Source organism: Nerophis ophidion, linkage group LG22 (genome assembly GCF_033978795.1).
Source record: "Nerophis ophidion isolate RoL-2023_Sa linkage group LG22, RoL_Noph_v1.0, whole genome shotgun sequence".
In the NCBI taxonomy this organism is placed as follows: Eukaryota; Metazoa; Chordata; class Actinopteri; order Syngnathiformes; family Syngnathidae; genus Nerophis; species Nerophis ophidion.
In genome coordinates, this window is record NC_084632.1 from 31,103,543 (window position 1) to 31,130,467 (window position 26,925).

A 26,925-nucleotide genomic window follows, 5' to 3' on the forward strand; every position below is an offset into this window, starting at 1 on the left:
ATATTCTTGTCTTCATGAAATAAAGGAATCTATGTGTTAAACATGCTTGTATTATCATTAAACACCATTAACTTGTTAACAAAAATGTCTCTTTCATAAATAAATAAATATAAATTATAAATAGGAATGAGGTAGATCTCCTCGACTTGGTCAATTGAAAAGTAGCTCGCCTGCAGAAAAAGTGTGAGCGCCCCTGTGTTAGAGTGTCCGCCCGAGATCTGTAGGTTGTGCGTTGAAACCCCGGCCGAGTCATACCAAAGACTATAAAAATGGGACCCATTACCTCCCTGCTTGGCACTCAGCATCAAGGGTTGGAATTGGTGGTTAAATTACCAAAATGATTCCCGGGCGCGGCCATTGCTGCTGCCCACTGCTCCCCCTCACCTCCCAGGGGGTGATCAAGGGTGATGGGTCAAATGCAGAGAATAATTTCGCCACACACAGTGTGTGTGTGAGACAATCATTGGTACTTTAACTTTAACTTTAATATCACTCCTCTCTTGGATAGCGTGTGCACTTCGTCAGCCCCTGTGTGCTCGCCATGGTCTTCCTCTACTCCTGTCAGCCTACAGGATGTTCAGGTTTTAGTGGGCAAGATGAAACCCACATCAAGCCCTGTGGACATTGTTCCTCCTCCACTGCTCCTAAATGTTTTTGATGTTGTACGTCCTTGAGTGGTATAATTGATAGATTTTTCACTTTTAGTCTGGCTCGATCCACAGCTTTTTTAAACATGCCATTTTTAGAAAGCTTAATCTTGATTCAGTGGAGCTTGTAAATTATCGGCCCTTTTAAAATCTTCCCTTCATGACAAAAATCCTGGGAAATGTGGTAGCTAAGCAACTAACTTTGTTAATGGAACAGCTTGATTTTTATGATACATAGGGAATAAGCGGTAGAAAATGGATGGATATCAACCTGGCTCGAGGTCAATCCACTACACCGAAACTGATCTTTTGAAAATTTCCAGTGATTATTATTATTATTTATTTCACTAACTGCTTCTTTGCTATCACTTTTACGATCATATTTGTACATATCGTATGGGCTGGTGTTGTTCTATTGTTGTTGTTTTTGTTGTTATTGTTGTGTTTGCTGTTGTTGTTTTTGTCTCTGTCCAATCCCCCTCTTATCCCCACAATTTCCCCCTCTGTCTTCCTTTTTTTCTCTTTCTATCCCCTCCTGCTCTGGCCCGGCTGCACCAAATTTAAATAAGGCAACAAGAGAAGTCTCCTACACTTCACTTTTGTAAAGTAAATCTGAACAGCCGATATAGGCATCTACATCAACTATATGATTTGCCTGAGAAGCTGGACACGACAAAAAAAAAAAAAGAAAGTTTCCAGTCATGTGACTCTGGTCGCTACTCAGTTTTGGTGTTAGTCGATTTGACATCTGCCTTTCATACTGAGGATCACAGTATACTGATTAATCGACTCAAATCTGAGATGGGCTTTTCTGGTGCTGTTTACTTCTCATATAAATTGAAGAAGTTTTCATGTGTTATTGATGTGATGTCCAATGTGTCCCACCTGTTATGTGAACTTGCCCAGGCCTCTGTTCTGGGGCCTGTTTTTTATATTTGTTGCACCTGATCCCTCTTGGTCGGTTGATCCGTAGTTTTGTAATGTTTACTATTGGCTTCTTTCTAAATCATTTGGGTTTTGCCCTCAAAGCCTTTCTGTATCCGGAGATTTACTCCTGATTTTGTAAACAATAACACATATGATTTGGTAAGAATAAGAAAAGTAAATGATCGTAAAACCTTTGACAGTTTACCTCCTCTTCTCTCTTTTCCACTTTCTTCTTTTTTTCTTTAAGGTACCAATCTTTATTGTACTTCCCTGTCCCCGCCCTCACATGCACATATAGGCCTCATCGTCGTCAATGGAAGCTATATCGCCAATAGGTGGAGCTCTCTCATTTGCGTGCTATTGGAGCTTTGGTCTTGAGCGTATTTCACTCATTAAATAAATCACTGAAGCAACAAAATACAAATCAATGCCTTTGTCTAAATGAATTAATCGATTTACTAGATGAAGCATTACAGCCCAAACTGAGACAAAGCTGAGATGAGATCATCAGCGGATCAACAATCAATAAAAACAAAAAAAAATCAAATATTAGCTCCGATTCGTTCCCATGATCAGGATCAGGACATACAGAAAGGTACTGAAATTTTAATCCTGGTCCCCTTCAGATTACTTATTGAGATATTCAACCGCTTACAATGGACTTTATCTCCTCCATTGATAAGTTTTTTTTCTGTAAAACTATAGTTTCATTATTTGTGTAATGTTGCAGGTTGCTGGCGCCTATCTCAGCTACAATCGCAACCCCGAAAGGGAATAAGCGGTAGAAAATGGATGGATGGATGTTGCAGGTTGCCTATTGAGCACCACTATCCTAGACATTATTATAAAACTGTTATTCAAACCCCAATGTATTTATGCCACAGCTAATGAACTTTAAAGGAGAGGCTTCAACTGGTGTCTCCAAAACAGCTACTAGGGCAAATGCTCTCCTTAACAGATTGCAGAAAGAAAACAGTGCTGCTTTGGAAAATCTTGATGACAAACAACAAACTCTTTCAAAAGCAAACTATTACAGTTGCAGGCATAAAGGTTGCAGTAGCTTATGTTGACAGCCCTCCAAGAGCAAAGAAAATAGGAACCATTTCATCAGAACTTTGACAGCATGGAGATATTCCCCCCACTACATACCCAGAAGCCACCAAAAGGCCAAACTGGTAAAGCATGCCCCTAGCAGCTTCTGTTGATTACTTCAGAGGGTACTTTGTCAAGATACTTGAAACAACACAACAGAATAAATATAACCTGAGGGAAAAAGTTGACTTCAAACATTGGTATGTGCGAACAACATTTAAAACCTTTGTATATATATATATATACATATATATATATATATATATAAATATATATATATATATATATATATATGTGTGTATATATATATGTACTGTATATAAATATTGTTTATTGCAATGATTTCACAGTTACACAAAATTCTATCCTTTAACATCGCCCCTTTTTTCAGAAGTAAACAACAACAATAATTCTAGTGAATGTCATATATATTTTTATATATATATATATATATTAGGGGTGGGCAAATTAATGCGTTAATTATGAGTTAACTCATCAATCTATTAACGCCGACAATTATTTTATCGCACATTTGCGTATGTTGTTTACATGCTTTTATTTTGTTAACGCCTTTTCTTAACAAGATGGCGTCGCCCGGCGTGGAGGGGCTCTTGGTAAAGATGGAACATTTGGCAAAAATACCGGACAATTCTGCAAATTTCATGGCTGGCTTACAGCGTGGTCACTCCGTGATCACTTACGACCGCCAGACAATTCTGAATGTGGATAGATCGGGCCGTTTTGGACTGAATGACGTGTGCTTGCTAGACCGGCTAGCTAGCATGGGAATACTTTGCCGGCTACATCCAGCGGCCTGTGAAGCAGCGGAGTATATGTGTTGTCTGTCTATTCATGAATAATGCAGACGAGGAGTGTTGGCTGAGTTCTTAACGTTTGCTTTCAGAGTGTGCATATCAACATACAAGATGCCGTCATGGCGACAACCTATACCGGGCTACCGCGCATGCTCGTCACTCCTGTTGCATGCTGGGTAGGGTAGTTCTTTTATTCCCTGGCTCATAACGTCACAATATAGTACCATGTATATGATGCGTTCAGTTTATCAAAGCACCAAGCAAACAATCGGAAAATTCCCATCATATCAATTCCTAGATATGGTCATAATTATTTTAAGTGCACTACGCAGAATAAACACAACATTATTAATATTGCTACTATGGATAATTTGATCAAAAATTCCCTAAAACAGCCCACTACCTATAATATAGGTTTTTTAAACATAAGATCCCTGATAAAAAAAAAATGTTTCTGCTGTTACCTCAGAAATTGCCTGTTCAGATGTTATGATTGTGGCTCAGAGATTTGCATGTAGATTATATTTATTTTCCATAACAAACAGGATAACTTAAATACCCTGGCAGTGGCAATAAGCTTAAATGTTTGTATTTACATTTTTTGAGTTGATTTTCATAAAATATGCTATTCAACTGCTACTGTTTAACAAGGACTGATTTAAATTGTGTTTGCACAACAAATGTTTTGGCGCTTTTGTTCATGTGGGAGAATATTCCAATAAAGGTGCACTACACACTACTTTTGAATTCATTATTGGGCTTTGCGTATACAATGCAGTTAATCGCGATTAATCAGAGAAATAGTGCGATTAACTTCGATTAAAATTTTTAATCGTTGCCCAGCCCTAATATATGTATATATATATATATATCCATCCATCCATTTTCTACCGCTTATTCCCTTTTGGGGTCGCGGGGGGCGCTGGCGCCTATCTCAGCTACAATCGGGCGGAAGGCGGGGTACACCCTGGACAAGTCGCCACCTCATCGCAGGGCCTATATATATATATATATATGTATATATATATATTTATATATATATATATATATATATATATATATATATATATATATATAAACTAAAAAAACACTCCCATCTTGATACTCTTATTAAGTTAAAGTTAAAGTACCAATGATTGTCACACACACACTAGGTGTGGTGAAATTATCCTCTGTATTTGACCCATCACCATTAATCACCCCTTAGGGAGGTGAAGGGTGAGGTGAGCAACAGCGGTGGCCGCGCCCGGGAATCATTTTGGTGATTTAACCCCCAATTACAACTTTTGATGCTGAGTGCCAAGCAGGGAGGTGATGGGTATCATTTTTATAGTCTTTGGTATGCATAGATATACAGAAAATCTTCCTACACAGATGGCGTGTTTACCTATCCTTATAGTACACATATATATATATATATATATATATATATATATATATATATATATATATATATAAATATATATATATATATAAAAATATATATATATACATATATATACTTTGTATATATATATATATATTTATATATGTGCTGTATATAAATATTGTTTATTGCAATGATTTCACAGTTACACAAAATTCTATCCTATCTCCTCTCTGAGCTGCTACCTTACCGTTTAGAGGAGTTTGCGTGTCCCAATGATCCTAGGAGCTATGTTGTCTGGGGGCTTTCATGCCCCCTGGTAGGGTCTCCCAAGACAAACAGGTCCTAGGTGAGTGATCAGACAACGAGCAGCTCAAAGACTTCTATGGAATTACAACAAAATGAACTCAGATTTCCCTTGCCCGGACGCGGGTCACCGGGGCACGATGGCGAGCGCCTGGTGGCCGGGCCTGTCCCCATTGGGCCCGGTCGGGCACAGTCCGAAGAGGCAACATGGGTCATCCCTCCAATGGGCTCACCACTCATAGGAGGGGCCATAGAGGCCGGGCACTTGGCGGTCCGATCCTCGGCCACAGAAGCTAGCTCTTGGGACGTGGAACGTCACCTCACTGGGGGGGAAAAGAGTCAGAGCTAGTGCGCTAGGTAGAGGAGTTCCGGCTGGATATAGTCGGACTCACCTCGACGCAGAGCAAGGGCTCTGGAACCAGTTCTCTCGAGAGGGACTGGACTCTCTTCCACTCTGGCGTTGCCGGCAGTGAGAGGCGACGGGCTGGGGTGGCAATTCTCGTTTCCCCCCGGCTCAAAGCCTGCACGTTGGAGTTCAACCCAGTGAACGAGAGGGTAGCTTCCCTCCGCCTTCGGGTGGGGGGACGGGTCCTGACTGTTGTTTGTGCTTACGCACCAAACAGCAGTTCAGAGTACCCACCCTTTTTGGGTGCACTCGAGGGAGTACTGGAAAGTGCTCCCCCAGGTGATTCCCTTGTCCTACTGGGGGACTTCAACGCTCATGTTGGCAACGACAGTGAAACCCGGAGAGGTGTGATTGGGAAGAATGGTCGCCCGGATCTAAACCCAAGTGGTGTTTTGTTATTGGACTTTTGTGCTCGTCACGGATTGTCCATAACAAACACCATGTTCAAACATAAGGGTGTCCATATGTGCACTTGGCACCAGGACACCCTAGGCCACAGTTCCATGATCGACTTTGTAGTTGTGTCATCGGATTTGCGGCCTCATGTTTTGGACACTCGGGTGAAGAGAGGGGCGGAGCTTTCTACCGATCACCACCTGGTGGTGAGTTGGCTGCGATGGTGGGGGAGGACCTGGCAGGCCCAAGCGCATTGTGAGGGTCTGCTGGGAACGTCTGGCAGAGTCTCCTGTCAGAGAGAGTTTCAATTCACACCTCCGGGAGAACTTTGAACATGCCACGAGGGAGGTGCGGGACATTGAGTCCGAGTGGACCATGTTCCGAACCTCTATTGTCGAGGCAGCTGATTGGAGCTGTGGCCGCAAGGTTGTTGGTGCCTGTCGTGGCCGTAATCCCAGTTGGTGGACACCAGCAGTGAGGGATGCCGTCAAGCTGAAGAAGGAGTCCTATCGGGTTCTTTTGGCTCATAGGACTCCGGAGGCAGTGGACGGGTACCGACGGGCCAAGCGGTGTGCAGCTTTAGCGGTCGCGGAGGCAAAAACTCGGACATGGGAAGAGGTCGGGGAAGCCATGGAAAACGACTTCCGGACGGCTTCGAAGCGATTCTGGACCACCATACGCCGCCTCAGGAAGGGGAGCAGTCCACTATCAACACCGTGTATGGTGCGGATGGTGTTCTGCTGACTTCGACTGCGGATGTTGTGGATCGGCGGAAGGAATACTTTGAAGACCTCCTCAATCCAACCAACACGTCTTCCTTTGAGGAAGCGGTGCCTGGGGAATCTGTGGTGGGCTCTCCTATTTCTGGGGATGAGGTTGCTGAGGTAGTCATAAAGCTCCTCGGCGGCAAGGCCCCGGGGGTAGATGAGATCCACCCGGAGTTCCTAAGGCTCTGGATGCTGTGGGGCTGTCTTGGTTGACAAGACTCTGCAGCATCGCGTGGACATCGGGGGCGGTACCTCTGGATTGGCAGACCGGGGTGGTGGTCCCTCTCTTTAAGAAGGGGGACCGGAGGGTGTGTTCCAACTATCATGGGATCACACTCCTCAGCCTTCCCGGTAAGGTTTATTCAGGTGTACTGGAGAGGAGGCTACACCGGATAGTCGAACCTCGGATCCAGAAGGAACAGTGTGGTTTTCGTCTTGGTCGTGGAACTGTGGACCAGCTCTATACTCTCGGCAGGGTTCTTGAGGGTGCATGGGAGTTTGCCCAACCAGTCTACATGTGCTTTGTGGACTTGGAGAAGGCATTCGACCGTGTCCCTCGGGAAGTCCTGTGGGGAGTGCTCAGAGAGTATGGGGTACCGGACTGTCTTATTGTGGCGGTCCGCTCCCTGTATGATCAGTGTCAGAGCTTGGTCTGCATTGCTGGCAGTAAGTCGGACACGTTTCCAGTGAGGGTTGGACTCCGCCAAGGCTGTCCTTTGTCACCGATTCTGTTCATAACTTTTATGGACAGAATTTATAGGCGCAGCCAAGACGTTGAGGGGTTCCAGTTTGGTGGCCGCGGGATTAGGTCTCTGCTTTTTGCAGATGATGTGGTCCTGGTGGCTTCATCTGGCCGGGATCTACAGCTCTCGCTGGATCGGTTCGCAGCCGAGTGTGAAGCGACCGGGATTAGAATCAGCACCTCCAAGTCCGAGTCCATGGTTCTCGCCCGGAAAAGGGTGGAGTGCCATTTCCGGGTTGGGGCCAAGTGGAGGAGTTCAAGTACCTAGGAGTCTTGTTCACGAGTGGGGGAAGAGTGAATCGTGAGTTCGACAGGCGGATCGGTGCGGCGTCTTCAGTAATGCGAATGTTGTATCGATCCGTTGTGGGGAAGAAGGAGCTGAGCCGGAAGGCAAAGCTCTCAATTTACCGATCGATCTACGTTCCCATCCTCACCTATGGTCATGAGCTTTGGGTCATGACCGAAAGGATAAGATCACGGGTACAAGCGGCCGAAATGAGTTTCCTCCGCCGGGTGGCGGGGCTCTCCCTTAGAGATAGGGTGAGAAGCTCTGTCATCCGGGAGGAACTCAAAGTAAAGCCGCTGCTCCTCCCCATCAAGAGGAGCCAGATGAGGTGGCTCGGGCATCTGGTCAGGATGCCCCCCGAACGCCTCCCTAGGGAGGTATTTAGGGCACGTCCAGCCGGTAGGAGGCCACGGGGAAGACCCAGGACACGTTGGGAAGACTATGTCTCCCGGCTGGCCTGGGAACGCCTCGGAATCCCCCGGGAAGAGCTAGACGAAGTGGCTGGTGAGAGGCAAGTCTGGGTTTCCCTGCTTAGGCTGCTGCCCCCGCGACCCGACCTCGGATAAGCGGAAGATGATGGATGGTTGGATGGATATATATATATATATATATATATATATATATATATATATATATATATATATATATATATATATATGTATACACATACATACATACAGTGTGTATATATGTGTGTATATATATATATCATAGCCTACTCAGTGGCCTAGTGGTTAGAGTGTCCGCCCTGAGATCGGTAGGTTGTGAGTTCAAACCCTGGCCAAGTCATACCAAAGACTATAAAAATGGGACCCATTACCTCCCTGCTTGTCACTCAGCATCAAGGGTTGGAATTGGGGGTTAAATCACTAAAAATGATTCCCGGGCGTGGCACCGCTGCTGCCCACTGGTCCAACAAGGGAATGGGTCAAATGCAGAGGACAAATTTCACCACACCTAGTGTGTGTGTGACTTTACTTTAACTTAATATACACATACACACATGCAATATTGAGCTACATTCTATTTATATACTATCATCTACATAAATGACTATATTAGAGACATCATCTGGATTTTTTTCTCGAATACTAAATGTTATTATTTCCATTTCTAATATTTAGTCCAGGGCTGTTGTCCAGGATTGTCTTTTAGGTGCTACGGTCTCTTTCCAAGTCTTTATTTGTTTATTTGCAGTGATTCTAAATATGGTAAATAGATGTACATGTGTGGATTTCAGTTTGCGCTTTATATTTATGCCCTGCATATTATCTATTTATACATTCTCTTTAAAGCATAATAATGATTTTCTTCATAATTTTGTACCCCTTTTCCAAAAGAGTAACAACACTTGCCAGGTAAACAACACATGCATTTGGTTTACATTCAGTTCACCACATCCCCACTTATAACCTTTAGTAGTTAATCAGTATGTGGAATCAAAATATGGAATGGATTAGGCACAGACAGGGGGGTTCCCTTTTTTTGTTCTTAAACATGTCTGAAATAAAAAGTTACAATACAACAGATGTGCAATTCAGAGAGCGGTTTTATAAAACAAGCCTTGATGTTCTTCAGAGGTTTAAGAATGTTCTTATGAGTAAAAAAAAAGTGATGCCACTGTGGAGCAATATCTAGAGATCAACAAGAGAGTGTTGCAGTTAAGCCAGTTAAAGAAAACCTACAGTGGGGCAAACAAGTATTTAGTCAGCCACCGATTGTGCAAGTTCTCCCACTTAAAATGATGACAGAGGTCTGTAATTTTCATCATAGGTACACTTCAACTGTGAGAGACAGAATGTGAAAAAAAATCCAAGAATTCACATTGTAGGAATTTTAAAGAATTTATTTGTAAATTATGGTGGAAAATAAGTATTTGGTCAACCATTCAAAGCTTTCACTGATGAAAGGAGGTTTTGGCTCAAAATATCACGATACATGGCCCCATTCATTCTTTCCTTAACACGGATCAATCGTCCTGTCCCCTTAGCAGGAAAACAGCCCCCAAGCATGATGTTTCCACCCCCATGGTTCACAGTAGGTGTGGTGTTCTTGGGATGCAACTCAGTATTCTTCTTCCTCCAAACACCACGAGTTGAGTTTATACCAAAAAGTTATATTTTGGTTTCATCTGACCACATGACATTCTCCCAATCCTCTGCTGTATCATCCATGTATCCATTTTGGTATAAACTTAATTCGTCGTGTTTGGAGGAAGAAGAATACTTAGTTGCATCCCAAGAATACCATACCTACTGTGAAGCATGGGGGTGGAAACATCATGCTTTGGGGCTGTTTTTCTGCTAAGAGGACAGGACGATCGATCTGTGTTAAGGAAAGAATGAATGGGGCCATGTATCGTGAGATTTTGAGCCAAAACTTCCTTCCATCAGTGTCTCTCACAGTTGAAGTGTACAGTTGTGATCAAAATTATTCAACCCCCACACAATTTTGGTGTTTTAGCAAGTTGGACATTTATTCCGTATTTTGTTTATAGTCATATCAAATAAAGATGCATTAAATAGACAAATGCAACTTGAATTACAACATTATATTTTATAACATACCAAACAGTGTCATTTCTCTTAATGTCTCATTGACAAAATTATTCAACCCCTTGAAGATCATAACTCTTAAGAACAGAATTTGAATAAGGTCTTTTTAATCAGGTGATGAAAACACCTTTAGATGTAATTAGAACCATAACGAGCAACAATTAAACTGATTGAAAAAGACTGTGACGCTCAGCTTCTTGTAGATGGTCAATGGTGTATTTGCAACATGGTGAAGTCCAGGGAGTGGTCAAAGAAGTCAAGAGAGGAGGTAATTTCTCTTCATAAGAAAGGATATGGATATAAGAAAATAGCAAAGACATTACACATTCCAAGAGACACAGTTGGGAGCATAATTCGCAAGTTTAAAGCTAAAGGCACAGTGGAAACACTACCTGGGCGTGGTAGAAAGAGGATGCTGTGTGCAACTGCTGTCTGATATTTGAAGCGTACAGTGGTGAAAAACCCCCGGGTAACAGCTGAGGAACTACAACAGGACATTGCAGAGGGGGGAATGCAGGTTTCGTCCCAGACAATAAGGCGCGCACTACGAGATGAAGGCCTCCATGCCAGAACTCCCAGGCGCACCCCACTTCTGACTACCAGGGACAAGAAAAATAGACTCCAGTATGCCAAAAATCATCTGGACAAACCCCAAAGGTTTTGGGAAACTGTTCTATGGAGTGATGAGACAAAAGTGGAACTCTTTGGGCCTATGAATCAACGTTATGTCTGGAGGAGAAAAAATTAAGCTTACAAAGAGAAGAACACCTTTCCTACTGTTAAGCATGGTGGGGGGTCAATCATGCTCTGGGGCTGTTTCTCTGCCTCAGGTACCGGGAATCTCCAGCGTGTTCAAAGCATTATGAATTCTATTTCCTACCAGGATATATTAGCTGCAAATGTCATGAAGTCAGTGACGAAGCTGAGGCTTGGGAGACGTTGGACCTTCCAACAGGACAACGATCCCAAGCATACCGCCAAAAAATCAACATCAGAGTGGTTGCAGAAGAAGGGCTGGAAGACTCTGGAGTGGCCTTCACAGTCGCCAGACCTAAATCCTATAGAAAACCTGTGGTGGGACTTGAAGAAGGCAGTTGCAGCACACAAGCCCAAGAATATGAATGAACTGGAGGCCTTTGCCCAAGAGGAATGGGCTAAAATACCTGTAGATTGTTGCAAGAAGCTTGAGTCCCGTTATGTATCACGTTTGAAGGATGTAATTACTGCCAAAGGGTGTTCTACTAAGTACTAAAGATGCATGTAACTAGGGGGTTGAATCATTTTGTCAATGAGATATTAAGAAAAATGTCCTTTTTTGGTATTTTGTAAAATACAGTGTTCCAATTTAAGTTGCATTTGTCTATTTGACACATCTTTATTTGATATGATTATAAAAAAAAAATACGGAATAAATGTCCAACTTGCTAAAACACCAAACTTGTGCGGGGGTTGAATAATTTTGATCCCAACTGTACCTATGATGAAAATTACAGACCTCTGTCATCATTTTAAGTGGGAGAACTTGCACAATCGGTGGCTGACTAAATACTTTTTTGCCCCACTGTACAGTACATATCAAGCACAAAAGCTGTAGACCTAAGAGGCATCCCGTCCTGCCAGCAGTCATAGATCTTATTGATCAGGTGACGGTCCTTGTGATACTGTTAGTGGTTGTTCCTACTTGGTTTACTGATACTGAGGCGCACTGAGGAGGTTAACTTAAACAGAAACGCCTGAACGTATGAGGCAGTTCGTCACATACACCAAGAAAGATATTGAAGGCTTTGGCTTACTTTGCTTTTACATCAAAAATATTTCGTTACATAGAACTGCCAATAAATGACGGATGGTTCTCTTGAAATGTGGGTTCTGCATAATATAAACCATTTTAAGTTTGTAGCGTATTTTTATTAACTACAGTAGCCTCTGTATTCAGACCTTACGCACTTGTCACTCAATGTTCTTCCCTCTACGTCCCACAGCATGTTGCAGAAAAAAAATAAACAATGTCAAAGATTGACAAGATTGCTTTTGTGGGAGTCACCTGTTTGAGACACCTAAATGTTAGCTGTCTCAAACAGCTAACATTTAAAAACTAGATGTGATTGTATTGGGTTTGGACACTTATGGACCCTTTTATAATGTTTTTCAAAAATGTAAAATGCTCATTAATAGTGATGTTCAGATCAGGGTTTTATGCTGCCGATTCCGATACCAATCATATATGAGTGAGATCAGTTGATACTAATACATTTTAACTGTCAGAAGTCAATAATACACAATAACCACTGGTCTATAGAATGTGAGGCGGGCCGATAAAAACCGAGTTCCGGGCCTCAAATGGCCCCCGGGCCACATTTTGGACACCACTAATATAGGAGTACTACCCTTTGTGTCAACACCACTAATTTATGGATCGACCCGCCCTCCTCTTACATGTCATGTACTGACTGTGACAATGTTGACACAAAAACAGTTGTTATATTATTATCCTCTCTAGACTCTTATTTATCTATTTGTTCATTTCCCGTTTCTAGCTATACATATCACTAAATGGTCCCTAGTGTGTGAATGTGGTCTGTCTACCTGTGTTGGCCATGTGATGAGGTGGCGATTTGTCCGGGGCGTACGCCGCCTTCCACCCATGTGCAGCTGATATAGGCTCCGGCACCCCCCACGACCCCGAATGGGACAAGCAGTAGAAAAAGGATGGATGGATGGTTATCAGCTTTGAGACTTGTTGGAACATATAATTATTTTTAATCAAATTAAACAGGGTTGGTGTGGATTAAGTTCAAATAATTACGATTAATATCCATCCATTTATTTTCTACCGCATGTCTCTCACGGGCACTTTTAATAGAAATTAATCCACGACACTAACAATATTTGGGCAAAATGTGTTGCCAGGGAGGCTTCGGGGATTTTTGAGTCATTTTGCGCTTCAGAGAGTAAAATTGCTTTGAGTTTTTTTAATCTGATTAATGATGAGAGAGGAATAATTTGACACGTTAATTTTGACAGCCCTAAACAAATTCTGACATCTGACTTAACGTGTATTTTTGCTTCTTCTTCGAGTACTGAATGCTGCTTTTTTGATGGAAAAGTGAGATTATCAACATAAGTGTAAAAAAAAACAACAAAAAAACGTTTGTTGAACACTTTTAGATAAACCGTATGCTCCTTTTTCTACTTTCCCCTCTGTTTGCCTTCCAGTTCTACATCAGTGTCACGGCCATGGCGGGTTTGAGCGCTGCCAACGTAACATTCGACACGCCGCTTCATCTGCCCGACTTGTTTCCTGTCCTGGTGTCGACGTTTGCTTTCGTGCAATTCTTGGGAATGTTTATCTACTTCAATGTCATCCAGTTCAACACTTTACCGAGCAGAAAGAGACAGAAGAAGAACAAATAATTCCAGCAGGTAACACAAACACACACACACATTTGGACTTTTGATTCAGGGGAGCCGTAATGATGCACAAAACAAAGGTGTGTCATTCATCACTATGCACCACACCTTGAGCTCACTGTCAGTCCATACTCTTTATCAGTTCCAACAGTTTTTTCTTAATTAAGCTAATTTTTTAACAATGCGATAATGATGATTTATAGTTGAACTGGACTCTCATTGTATTCATGTCTTTTCAAAATGTAAAAAACGTTCAAATTAAAAACAAACACTCTTGTTGAAATATTTCATTAGTTTTAGTGAATAATAATACAAGGATTTACAATGAGGTTTTAGTACTTTCAATGCAACTGTGCATACAATTTGACGACACATTAAAGATCATGCAGTTGCTTGTGCTCTAAAAGCAAGTTTTTTTCTAAATGAGCAGCTCTACTTGTACTTTTTATATGTCATTACTAGTTGGTTTTCTCATTCTATGGTTACAATCACACTTTTCTCCTTTGTCGTTACTGGCACCCTACTGTGGTGGCATTCCACCAAAAATTTATTTTAAAGCAGGGGTGTCCAACGTGCGGTCCAGGGCCCATTTGCGGCTCACAACTTGGGCCGCGGCACATCCATCCATCCATTTTCTACCGCTTATTCCCTTTTGGGGTCGCGGGGGGCGCTGGCGCCTATCTCAGCTACAATCGGGCGGACGGCGGCGTACACCCTGGACAAGTCGCCACCTCATCGCAGGGCCAACACAGATAGACAGACAACATTCACACTCACATTCACACACTAGGGCCAATTTAGTGTTGCCAATCAACCTATCCCCAGGTGCATGTCTTTGGAAGTGGGAGGAAGCCGAAGTACCCGGAGGGAACCCACGCATTCACGGGGAGAACATGCAAACTCCACAAAGAAAGATCCCGAGCCTGGGATTGAACCCAGGACTGCAGGATCTTCGTATTGTGAGGCAGACGCACTAACCCCTCTTCCACCGTGAAGCCCGCCGCGGCACATTCTATAGACAAAATAAACACGTCCTGAATTGGAACATTACACAAAAAACAAAGAATAGAACAAACTGGCTCAAATCACACACAACACAAAATGTCAGACAGGTTGAGCATTTTACTGTATACTGTGTAGTCTTTGATAGGCATGTTTACACTTTTTATGCAAGATATGCTAAGTTTTCACAAATGTTTTAGTTGGCGTAATAATGACAATATTAGTAAAGAATAAGAAGAAATGAAATATAACGAATGCAGCTGTGATAGGCTCCATCACCCCCTGTGATCCCAAAAGGGACAAGCGGTAGAAAATGGATGGATGGATGGAAATATAACGGTGATTAGATTAGATATTACACTAATTTGTTGTGTTACACCTGTAACACAAAGCTAAAATTGTTTTGTTATGATAGTTTAGCATATATTGATTGACCTACATCAGTGGTCCCCAAACTACGGCTCATGGGTCACATACAGCCCGCCAGTGTCCAAAAAGTTTTTTTTTTTTATTTGTCCAGCCGCTTCTATGTTAGCTACTTGTCTTTGTTTAAAATTAGAGATGTCCGATAATATATAATAAAGATGGAAGGACGTATGTATATTTAAAAAATATATATATATATATATCCATCCATCCATCCATCCATCCATCATCTTCCGCTTATCCGAGGTCGGGTCGCGAGGGGCAGCAGCCTAAGCAGGGAAGCCCTTTCCTTTCCCCAGCCACTTTGTCAAGCTCTTCTCGGGGGATCCCGAGGCGTTCCCAGGCCAGCCAGGAGACATAGTCTTCCCAACGTGTCCTGGGTCTTCCCCGTGGCCTCCTACCAGCTGGACGTGCCCTAAACACATCCCTAGGGAGGCGTTCGGGTGGCATCCTGACCAGATGCCCGAACCACCTCATCTGGCTCCTCTCGATGTGGAGGAGCAGCGGCTTTACGTTGAGCTCCTCCCGGATGGCAGAGCTTCTCACCCTATCTCTATATATATATATATATATATATATATATATATATATATATATATATATATATTTCTTGCCGTATTTAAAGGCCTACTGAAACCCACTACTACCGACCACGCAGTCTGATAGTTTATATATCAATGATGAAATATTAACATTGCAACACATGCCAATACGGCCGGTTTAGTTTAATAATGGAGAAGTCAAAGTAGAAAGATGGAGTTGGGAAGCTTTAGCCTTTAGCCACACACACACATGGTGATTCCTTGTTTAAAATTCCCAGAGTTGAAGCTTTACTATGGATCAGAGCGGTCAAGCGAACATGGTTCCCGACCACTTGTCAATCGGCAGGTTTCGGTGAGAAAATTGTGTTAAAAAGTCGCCTTTTACCGGAGAAAAGCTGAGTGTGCGCCTTCCTTGTATCTGCCGTGACTTCCCTCAGACACTGACCTCAAGACACCCGTGGACACACCCCTCCGGCTATCAGGTACTATTAAATCTCACTAAAACACCAGCAACACAATAGAAAGATAAGGGATTTCCCAGAATTATCCTAGTAAATGTGTCTAAAAACATCTGAATCCGTCCCAATGCAATCGCCTTTTTTTTTTTTTAAACTTTATTTTATTTTTATTTTTTTTCTAGTCCTTCGCTATCAATATCAACATCCAGGAATCTTTCATCCTCGCTCAAATTAATGGGGAAATTGTCGTTTTCTCGGTCCGAATAGCTCTTGCTGCTGGAGGCTCCCATTATAAACAATGTGAGGACGTGAGGAGCCCTCACCCTTGTGACGTCATCGTCTGCGACTTCCGGTAAAGGCAAGGCTTTTTTATCAGCACCAAAAGTTGCGAACTTTATCGTGGATGTTCTCTACTAAATCCTTTCAGCAAAAATATGGCAATATTGCGAAATTATCAAGTATGACACATAGAATGGACCTGCCATCCCCGTTTAAATAAGAAAATCTAATTTCAGTAGGCTTTTAAGATAATTGTTTTCAACGTTTTATGTATATAAATATATGTACACACACACACACACACACGCACACACAGCCCTGCCCACGGCCAAATTCTTTTAACCCAATGCGGCCCCCGAGTAAAAAGGTTTGGGGATCCCTGACCTACATTGTGTTAATTTTAGTGTGCTCAACATTCAAAATCTATCAAAATGGCATCCTTCAACTTTTCTGTATGCAGCCCTCTCTGGAAAAAGTTTGGACACCCCTGCTTTAGACCCTCATGTAGCTAAACTCTCGCGAAGAATGCTTGCAAGACGTGACATACAACAAATTACATTTTGTGTAAATTTAGAGCCCAATCGTACAGTTTAACTTGCAGGACCAAATAATGAGAACACGTGTATATATTTGAGAAAATAACTGCATTTATTTAAAATGTGTACCATTGTAGAGATGGTAAGTGTGTTTGGGGATGGTGATATAAAAGGATGGTTTTTCTATATAACTGTTGATGTCGCAGAAAACGAGGTTAGTTGTCACGCGCGGTACATATCACCACCAGTGGGCGCTGTCTCTCAAATTGTGCTAAGGAAATGTAGAAAATAGGGGGCAGAGTTTACTTACCTAGTCTTCTCTGGAGTAGGACAGTTGAATTTTAGGTGGAGACTGTTTGTGTTTTTCATGTCAAATTGTAAACATTCTCAGTATTTGTTTTCTTGGCTTTTACACATTTTCTTTATACCAAAAGAATTGTCCAAAAAAGTGTCGGGAAAAAATGTGTTAGCTAAGTAGTTCAACATGATTGTTTGACATGATGCTAGCCAGAAATTGCATATTGGTTGTCATGTAAACATAAAGATGTTTACTCTTAATGTTCCTCATTTTGTGCCAAGTTTATTCGGTATTTGTCACCTTGTCAGTGTAAACTACTGCCATTTTTGTCGGGATCCCTGGCGTGTATCGTGTGTATCATGTTTTTGTTATGTTGTGTTATTTTTGGATTCCCTTAGTTCCTGTTTTGTGCACCTCCGGGTTTGTTTTATTTCCTATGGGGATTAATTGGGTTCACCTGCCTCTGGTTAGTGGTCGGCACGCTCACCTGCAGTCGACCACTAATCAGAGAGCTATTTTTTCACCTCTCTCGCCACGCTCGTCCTGGCTTCTTTGTTTGCTTCATGCTCCTGTTACGTGAGTACTCCTTGTCTTGAGTCTATGCTAAGTGGGAGCGATAGCTCCTAGCGCGATTGGCACATTTTTCCGTCGGCTTTTTCCTGTTTTTTATACCTTCTTGATTTCTCAAAAATAAATCATGTTCCTACCTGCAAGTCCTGTCCGGAGTGGTCCGTTTGCATCCCAAGGGAACGAACCTTGCAGCAAGCTGCGACCCCGCCCGCCGTAACAGAAAGAAGCCAGGACGAGTGTGGCGAGAGAGGTGAATAAATAGCTCTCTGATTAGGCAAGGCAACATTATTTATATAGCATATTTTCAATAATTTATAAATTGAACCAAATTGCTTTACAAGTTAAAAAGCATAGAGCTCAAAACAATTGCAGGTGAGCGTGCCGACCACTAACCAGAGGTAGGTGAACGCAATTATTCCCCATAGAAACCGAAACAAACTCAGAGGTGCACTAAACAGGAACTAAGGGAGTCCAAAAATAACAGAACATAACAAAAACATGATCCGGGCCACGGATCATGACAATTTTTGTGACAACCAAACCCCTAGTGTGTGACAACCAGCATTTACCTTAGTTTTATTACCTCTTTAGGACAATACATTTTAAGAAAAAAAGTAAGAGGGATACACATTTCAAGCAAGCACCTCAATCTTCAATTTAATGTACAGTAGGAATGATTATTACCTCTGCATCTTTTTATGAATTTGTCCATCAATTAGTTCGCAACATGGCTAAAAAAGATATAGGCGTAAATATCCGAAATATGATAACGAATGAGTGATACGATTTCGGGGGCCGATCTAGATAGTTGCTACTCATTACCTTACATTTACATGACAAAGCTCAACCTCCTCTGTGAATGTGTGTGCGTGTGTGTGTGTGTGTGTGTGTGGGTGTGTGTGTGCGTGTGTGTGTGTGTGTGTGTGTGTGTGTGTGTGTGTGTGTGTGTGTGTGTGTGTGTGTGTGTGTGTGTGTGTGTGTGTGTGTGTGTGTGTGTGTGTGTGTGTGTGTGCATGCTAGTGGCCCCGCCTCCACCCACAGAGACAAAGAGAGTTGATTGGCAAGAGGGTTCACTATGTTTATTTATTTGCTCAAAAAATTATGGGTGGATTTTCACCAAACTTTGAGAACATGTCACAAATGTACTAAGGAACGAGTGATTACATTTTTTGGAGGGGGTGATCCGGATCCCCTTTTGGATTCAGAGCTGAGCATGGAGGTATGTGCTTTGATGTCTGGATGACAAACAATTCACATTCGAGTAAAAAGCGTGACAACTAACCTCTTTTTCCCCAATTAATGTGTCTCAATAGATGGTGCGAGGCCTTTTTGTTTTTGTTTTTTCACACTGAATCTTTTGTACAAACTTATTTTTTCTAAAAACAAAATAAAAGTTTGCCAAGCACCCAGAGTGGACGCCAGCTTTATTATATTACCTTGTTAAAATGATATGATTCCAAGCCGTTTTATGGAAGTCATTTTCCACAAACCTCTCCCGACTTCCCGGCACAGACCGAGCATATAATGAGAAACAAATTACATTGGCAAAGCTTTTTTACGCAACCTTATTAAAAATTCATTTCAAGTCCTAGATACCACAATGGTCCTCCGCATTTCATTTGACAACGGGTGACAGGACAGGTTGTTAAAAAAGAGATGATGGAAGGTGACATATCTGAGCATAATGCTATAAAGTTGAAATACCACAGAAAAAAGGTACAAGCAATTTTGCTCTCCAATCTCTGTGGGAATTAATGACCTAGGCATAAAAAAAACCATTAGAACTATAAATGTTAGCAGGTCAGCGAGGGCTGCTACAGCATCACAGACCTTGAGCCTCTGGCCAATAATGGCTCCACATGGGAGCCTAAGATCAGACTTTTTTTTTCTTTGGGGACAGAATCCATTTAATAACTGTTGTGTACAAGCTTGTTTATGCTACTGACTTGCTGAGATTTATTTGTTTGTCATTATGGAGGACATTTAAAGAGACATATTTACTGTTTTATGTTGTGTTTCTTACACGACTGAATGAAACCCGTAACACGTATGGAAAATTCTTCCTTGTGTGGCACTGTTAGGAAGAAGTTTCAGGCATGGGTTTTTTTTTACCGTGTTGTGCACATTGTGCATTTTTAAAAGCAATATTTACACATATATACAGTTGTGGTCAAAAGTTTACAAACACTTGTAAAGAACATAATGTCATGGCTGTCCTGAGTTTCCAATAATTTCTACAACTCTTATTCTTTTGTGATAGAGTGATTGGAGCACATACAGTGGGGCGAAAAAGTATTTGGTCAGCCACCGATTGTGCAAGTTCTCCCACTTAAAATGATTACAGAGGTCTGTAATTTTCATCATAGGTACACTTCAACTTTGAGAGACAGAATGTGAAAAAAAAATCCAGGAATTCACATTTTAGGAATTTCAAAGAATTTTTTTGTAAATTATGGTGGAACATAAGTATTTGGTCAACCATTCAAAATTCTCACTAATGGAAGGAGGTTTTGGCTCAAAATCTCACGATACATGGCCCCATTCATTCTTTCCTTAACACGGATCAATCGTCCTGTCCCCTTAGCAGAAAAACAGCCCCAAAGCATGATGTTTCCACCCCCATGCTTCACAGTAGGTATGGTGTTCTTGGGATGCAACTCAGTATTCTTCTTCCTCCAAACAAGACGAGTTGAGTTTATACCAAAATGAATACATGGATGATACAGCAGAGGATTGGGAGAAAGTCATGTGATCAGATGAAACCAAAATATAACATTTTGGTATAAACTCAACTCGTGGTGTTTGGAGGAAGAAGAATACTGAGTTGCATCCCAAGAACACCACACCCACTGTGAAGCATGGGGGTGGAAACATTATGCTTTGGGGCTGTTTTTCTGCTAAGGGGACAGGACGATTGATCCGTGTTAAGGAAAGAATGAATGGGGCCATGTATCGTGAGATTTTGAGCCCAAACCTCCTTCCATCAGTGAGAGCTTTGAATGGTTGACCAAATACTTATTTTCCACCATAATTTACAAATGAATTCTTTAAAATTCCTACATTGTGAATTCGGTGGCTGACTAAATACTTTTTTGCCTCACTGTACTTGTTGGTCACAAAAATATTCATATGCTTTGGTTCTTTTATGAATTTATTATGGGTCTACTGAAAATGTGACCAAATCTGCTGGGTCAAAACTATACATACAGCAATGTTAATATTTGGTTACATGTCTCTTGGCAAATTTCACTGCAATAAGGTGCTTTTGGTAGCCATCCACAAGCTTCTGGTTGAATTTTTTACCACTCCTGACAAAATTGATGCAATTCAGCTAAATGTGTTGGTTTTCTGACATGGACTTGTTTCTTCAGCATTGTCCACACATATAAGTCAGGACTTTGGGAAGGCCATTCTAAAAACTTAATTCTAGCCTGATTTAGCGATTTCTTTACCACTTTTGACATGTGTTTGGAGTCATTGTCCTGTTGGAACACTCAACTGCGCCCAAGACCCAACCTCCGTGCTGATGATTTTAGGTTTTCCTGAAGAATTTGCAGGCAATCCTCCTTTTTCATTGTCCCATTTACTCTCTGTAAAGCACAAGTTCAATTAGCAGCAAAACAGGCCCAGAGCATAATACTACCACCACCATGCTTGACGGTAGAAATGGTGTTCCTAGGATCAAAGATCTAACCTTTTCTCCTCCAAACATATTGCTGGGTATTGTGGCCAAACAGCTCAATTTTTGTTTCATCTAACATCACATGGACAAAGATAAGACCTCCTGGAGGAAAGTTCTGTGGTAAGAGGGATCTGAGCTGAGGATGTCGTGGTTTATGCAGCCCTTTGACACACTCATGATTTAGTGCTATATAAATAAACTATGATTGACTGATATGTGTATATATATATATATATTAGGGGTGTGGGAAAAAATCGATTCGAATACAAATCGAATCAAATACGTTGTGCGATTCAGAATCGATTCTCATTTTTTAAAACTCGATTTTTTTTTTTTTTAATCAATCCAACAAACCACTACACAGCAATACCATAACAATGCAATCCAATTCAAAAACCAAACCTGACCCAGCAACACTCAGAACTGCAATAAACAGAACAATTTAAAGGAGACACAAACACGACACAGAACAAACCAAAAGTAATGAAACAAAAATGAACATTATCAACAACAGTATCAATATTAATTATAATTTCAGAATAGCAGTGATTAAAAATCCCTCATTGACATTATCATTAGACATTTATAAAAAAAAAAAAAAAAAGAACAAACAGTGGCTTACACTTGCATCGCATCTCATAAGCTTGACAACACACTGTGTCCAATGTTTTCACAAAGATAAAATAAGTCATATTTTTGGTTTGTTTAATAGTTAAAACAAATTTACATTATTGCAATCAGTTGATAAAACATTGTCCTTTACAATTATAAAACCTTTTTTTTTTTAAATCTACTACTCTGCTAGCATGTCAGCAGACTGGGGTAGATCCTGCCGAAACCCTATGTATTGAATGAATACAAAATCGTTTTAAATCTGAAAAATATCGTTTTTGAATCAAGAATCGTGTTGAATCGAAAAAAAATCGATATATTATTGAATCGTGACCCCAAGAATCGATATTGAATCGAATCGTGGGACACCCAAAGATTTGCAGCCCTAATATATATATATGTGTGTGTGTGTGTATATATATATATATATATATATATATATATATATATATATATATATATATATATATAAATACTGTATATATATACAGTATATACTGTACATGTGTGTGTATATATATATATATATATATATATATACACACACATGTATGTATATGCATGTGTGTATGTATCCATATATGTATACATTTTTATTAGGGATGTAACAGTATCAAATCTCACGGTACGATATTATCACGGTATTAAGGCCCCGTTATGATATTATTGTGGTAAAAAAATAAAAAAAATGGCTTGAAAATGTTAGTGAGTAATAAGAAATGTCAGGAATGTTTAGGATAAACACACTTCAATCAAAGTTAACTTATATAGCCCTTAATCACAAATGTCTCAAAGGGCTTCACAAGCCACAACGACATCCTCGGCTCAGATCCCACATCAGGGCAAGAAAAAAAACTCAACCCAATGGGATACAATGAGAAACCTTGGAAGGGACTGCAGATGTGGGGGGACCAAGTGGATACGTTTAATAATGGGAGAGTCCAATCCATTGTGGGGCTAACAGGGGAACCTCTTCCATGTAGACATTTTGGGGCGCCGAGACGTCACTGACTGATTTATAAGGAGTGGTCCATCCCGGGTTCCGATTTCATGTGAAAGACCAGTCCATTAGGGAACCAGCAGGGGATCATCTTGAAAGGAAACAAGTCAGCAGTGCAAAGACGTCCCCAACTGATGCACAGAGGAGTGGTCCACCCTGGGTCCCGACTTTGAAAAGCTAGGGTCTCATCTGTGGAGGCTGATCCGTGGTCCCCTGGTAATCGCTCACGCGGGAGAGACGGCAGATCAACTGGTCTAAAAAGGGGTATACTACAGTATACAAATGAGTTTTAAGATGTGACTTGAATGCTTCTACTGAGGTAGCCGGTATGCCCCTTTAAGAAGGCCGACCTGCCTTGGGTCTCCACCTGGGTAAGGAATACAAAAAATGTTCCTCTATTTGCTGGAAGTCAGCAAAAAAAAGCTGTAAATATGACTAAGTGTCTAGGTGCCTGTCCCTTTAAGAACCGGGAGGGCATTCTAGAGTACTGGAGCCAGAGAAAATGCCCTAAAGACTGCAGACTGTTTTAGGGTTCTGGGAATCACTAATAATTCAGAGTTCTTAGAGTGCAAATTTCATGCCGGGACACATGGTACAATACAATCAGCAAGATAGGATAGAACTAGACCGTGTAGTATTTTATACGTAAGTAGTAAAACCTTAAAGTCACATCTTAAATGCACAGGAAGCCAGTCCAGGTGAGCCAGCACAGGCGTAATATGATCAAACTTTCTTGTTCTTGTCAAAAGTCTAGCAACCGCATTTTGTACCAACTGTAATCTTTTAATGCTAGACATGGGGAGACTCAAAAATAATACTAGAGAAGAGAGGTAACAAACGCATGAATAATGATCTCAGTGTTGGTGGTGCACAAAATGGAACGAAATTTAGTAATATTACAGAGATGAAAAATATCTGTTTTACTAACACTCTTAATGTGTGACTCAAACGAGAGAGTTGGGTTGGAGATAATAGCCAGATTCTTTAATGAGTCGCCTTGTGTAATTGTTTGGTTGTCAAATGTTAAGGTGGTATTATTAATTAGCAGGACCAATAATCAGCATTTCAAATTATATATATATATATATATATATATATATATATATATACAGTGAAGAAAATAAGTATTCGAACACCCTGCTATTTTGCAAGTTCTCCCACTTACAAATCATGGAGGGTTCTGAAATGTTCATGGTAGGTGCATGTCCACTGTATGAGAGATAACCTAAAAAGAAAATCCAGACATCACAATCTATGATTTTTTTAACAATTTATTTGTGTGATGAAGCGTAAAGCTGGCGACTTGTCCAGGGTGTACACTGCCTTCCGCCCGATTGTACCTGAGATAGGCGCCAGCGCCCCCCGCTACCCCGAAAGGGAATAAGTGGTAGGAAATGGATGGATGGATGGAACACCAACATTAATATTTGGTAGAGTAGCCTTTGTTTGCAATTACAGAGGTCAAACGTTTCCTGTAGTTCTTCACAAGGTTTGCACAGACTGCAGGAGGGATTTTCGCCCACTCCTCCACACAGATCTTCTCTAGATCAGTCAGGTTTCTGGGCTGTGGGTCAGTAACACAGACTTTCAGCTCCTTCCAAAGATTTTCAATTGGATTTAGGTCTGGAGACTGGCTAGGCCACTCTAGAACCTTGATATGGTTTTTACGAAGCCACTTCTTGGTTTTCCTGGCTGTGTGCTTTGGTTCATTGTCATGTTGGAAGATCCAGCCACGACTCATCTTCAATGATCTGACTGAGGGAAGGAGGTTTTTGGCCAAAATCTCACAATACATGGCTGCAGTCATCCTCTCCTTAATACAGTACAGTCGTCCTGTCCCATGAGCAGAAAAACACCCCCGAAGCATGATGCCACCGTGGTACCTATCATTTTCTTCCTCCAAACATGCATAGTGGAATTATGACCAAAAAGGTCCATTTTGGTCTCATTCGTCCACAAAACTTTCTCCCATGACTCGTCTGGATCATCCAAATGGTCATTGGCAAACTTAAGACGGGCCTTAACATGTGCTGGTTTAAGCAGGGGAACCTTCCGTGCCATGCATGATTTCAAACCATGACGTCTTGGTGTATTACCAACAGTGACCATGGAAACAGTGGTCCCAGCTCTTTTCAGGTCATTGACCAAGTCCTGCCGTGTAGTCCTGGGCTGATTCCTCACCTTTCTTAGCATCATTGAGACCCCACCAGGTGATGTCTTGCATGGGGCTCCACTCCGGATTAGATTGACCGTCATGTTTAGCTTCTTCCATTTTCTAATAATTGCTCCAACAGTGGACCTTTTTTCACCAAGCTGCTTGGCAATTTCTCCGTAGCCCTTTCCATCCTTGTGCAGTTGTACAATTTTGTCTCTGGTGTCTTTGGACAGCTCTTTGCTCCTAGCCATGCTGAATGTTTGGGTCTTACTGATTGTATGGGGTGGACAGGTGTCTTTATGCAGCTAACGACCTCACACAGGTGCATCTGATTCAGGATAATACAGTGGAGTGGAGGAGGACTTTTAAAGGCGGACTAACAGGTCTTTGAGGGTCAGAATTCTAGCTGATAGACAGGTGTTCAAATACTTATTTTCAGCTGTATCACACGAATAAATTGTTAAAAATCATAGATTGTGATTTTCTAAGTGGGAGAACTTGCAAAATAGCAGGGTGTTCAAATACTTGTTTTCTTCACTATATATATATATATATATATATATATATATATATATATATATATGGGGGCGCAGTGGTAGAGTGGCCGTGCGTAACCCGAGGGTCCCTGGTTCAAATCCCACCTAGTACCAACCTCGTCACGTCCGTTGTGTCCTGAGCATGACACTTCACCCATGCTCCTGATGGGTGCTGGTTGGCGCCTTGCATGGCAGCTCCCTCCATCAGTGTGTGAATGGGTAAATGTGGAAGTAGTGTCAAAGCACTTTGAGTACCTTGAAGGTAGAAAAGCGCTATACAAGTACAACCCATTTATTATTTATCATTTATATATATATACATAAATATATATATATAAATATATATATATATATATATATATATATATATGTATATATACACACAGTGTATGTCATACTTTCCAACCCTCCCGATTTTCCTGGGAGACTCCCTAATGTCAGTGCCCCTCCCGAAAATCTCCCGGGGCAAATATATTGGGGGCGTGCCCTTAAAGGCACTGCCTTTAGCATCCTCTCTCACCTGAAAAGGAGACTATTATATATGTCTTTGTGATCCATAGGTTTATCTATAACCCGTAAAGTAGGCAGGCACGGAGCTATTTCTCAGCGTGTGTTTATTCCATCCGGCATGTTAATACACTGACACACAACATTCGGATTTCCATCATGCATTGCTTCAAAACTACGGCAAGTAGTAATGGTAAATGCTTGTACTTGTATAGCGCTTTTTTGCCCCCTTTTTAAGGAGCCCAAAGCGCTTTGACACTACTTCCACATTCACCCATTCACACAATAATGGAGGGAGCTGCCATGCAAGGCGCTAACCAGGACCTATCAGGAGCAAAGGTGAAGTCTCTTGCCCAAGGACACAACGGACGTGACTAGGATGGTAGAAGGTGGGGATTGAACCAGCAACCCTCAGATTGATGGCATGTCCACTCTACTAACTTCGCCACGTCGTCCGCCTTTAATGTCCAAAAACATAACAGGGACAAAGCGGAGGAACGAAGAATAGACATGGCGACGACGAGTAAGAAGAAGAAGTACGCTTGCAAGTTCCAAACTGATTGGAAAAAATAATTTCAGTTCATCTAGGACAGCTCAAAGGGGAAG

At 41.5% G+C, this 26,925-nt stretch overlaps 1 protein-coding gene across 1 annotated transcript in view; it reads left to right on the forward strand.

Moving 5' to 3' along the window:
* alg6 (ALG6 alpha-1,3-glucosyltransferase) overlaps positions 1-14,139 on the forward strand; it is a 57,426-nt gene extending 43,287 nt beyond the window's left edge. The window contains exon 14 of the mRNA XM_061883689.1: positions 13,522-14,139. Coding sequence (XP_061739673.1) covers positions 13,522-13,719 — 198 coding nt within the window. The 3' untranslated portion in view covers positions 13,720-14,139. The remainder of the gene's footprint in view (positions 1-13,521) is intronic.
* Positions 14,140-26,925: the final 12,786 nt, after the last annotated feature.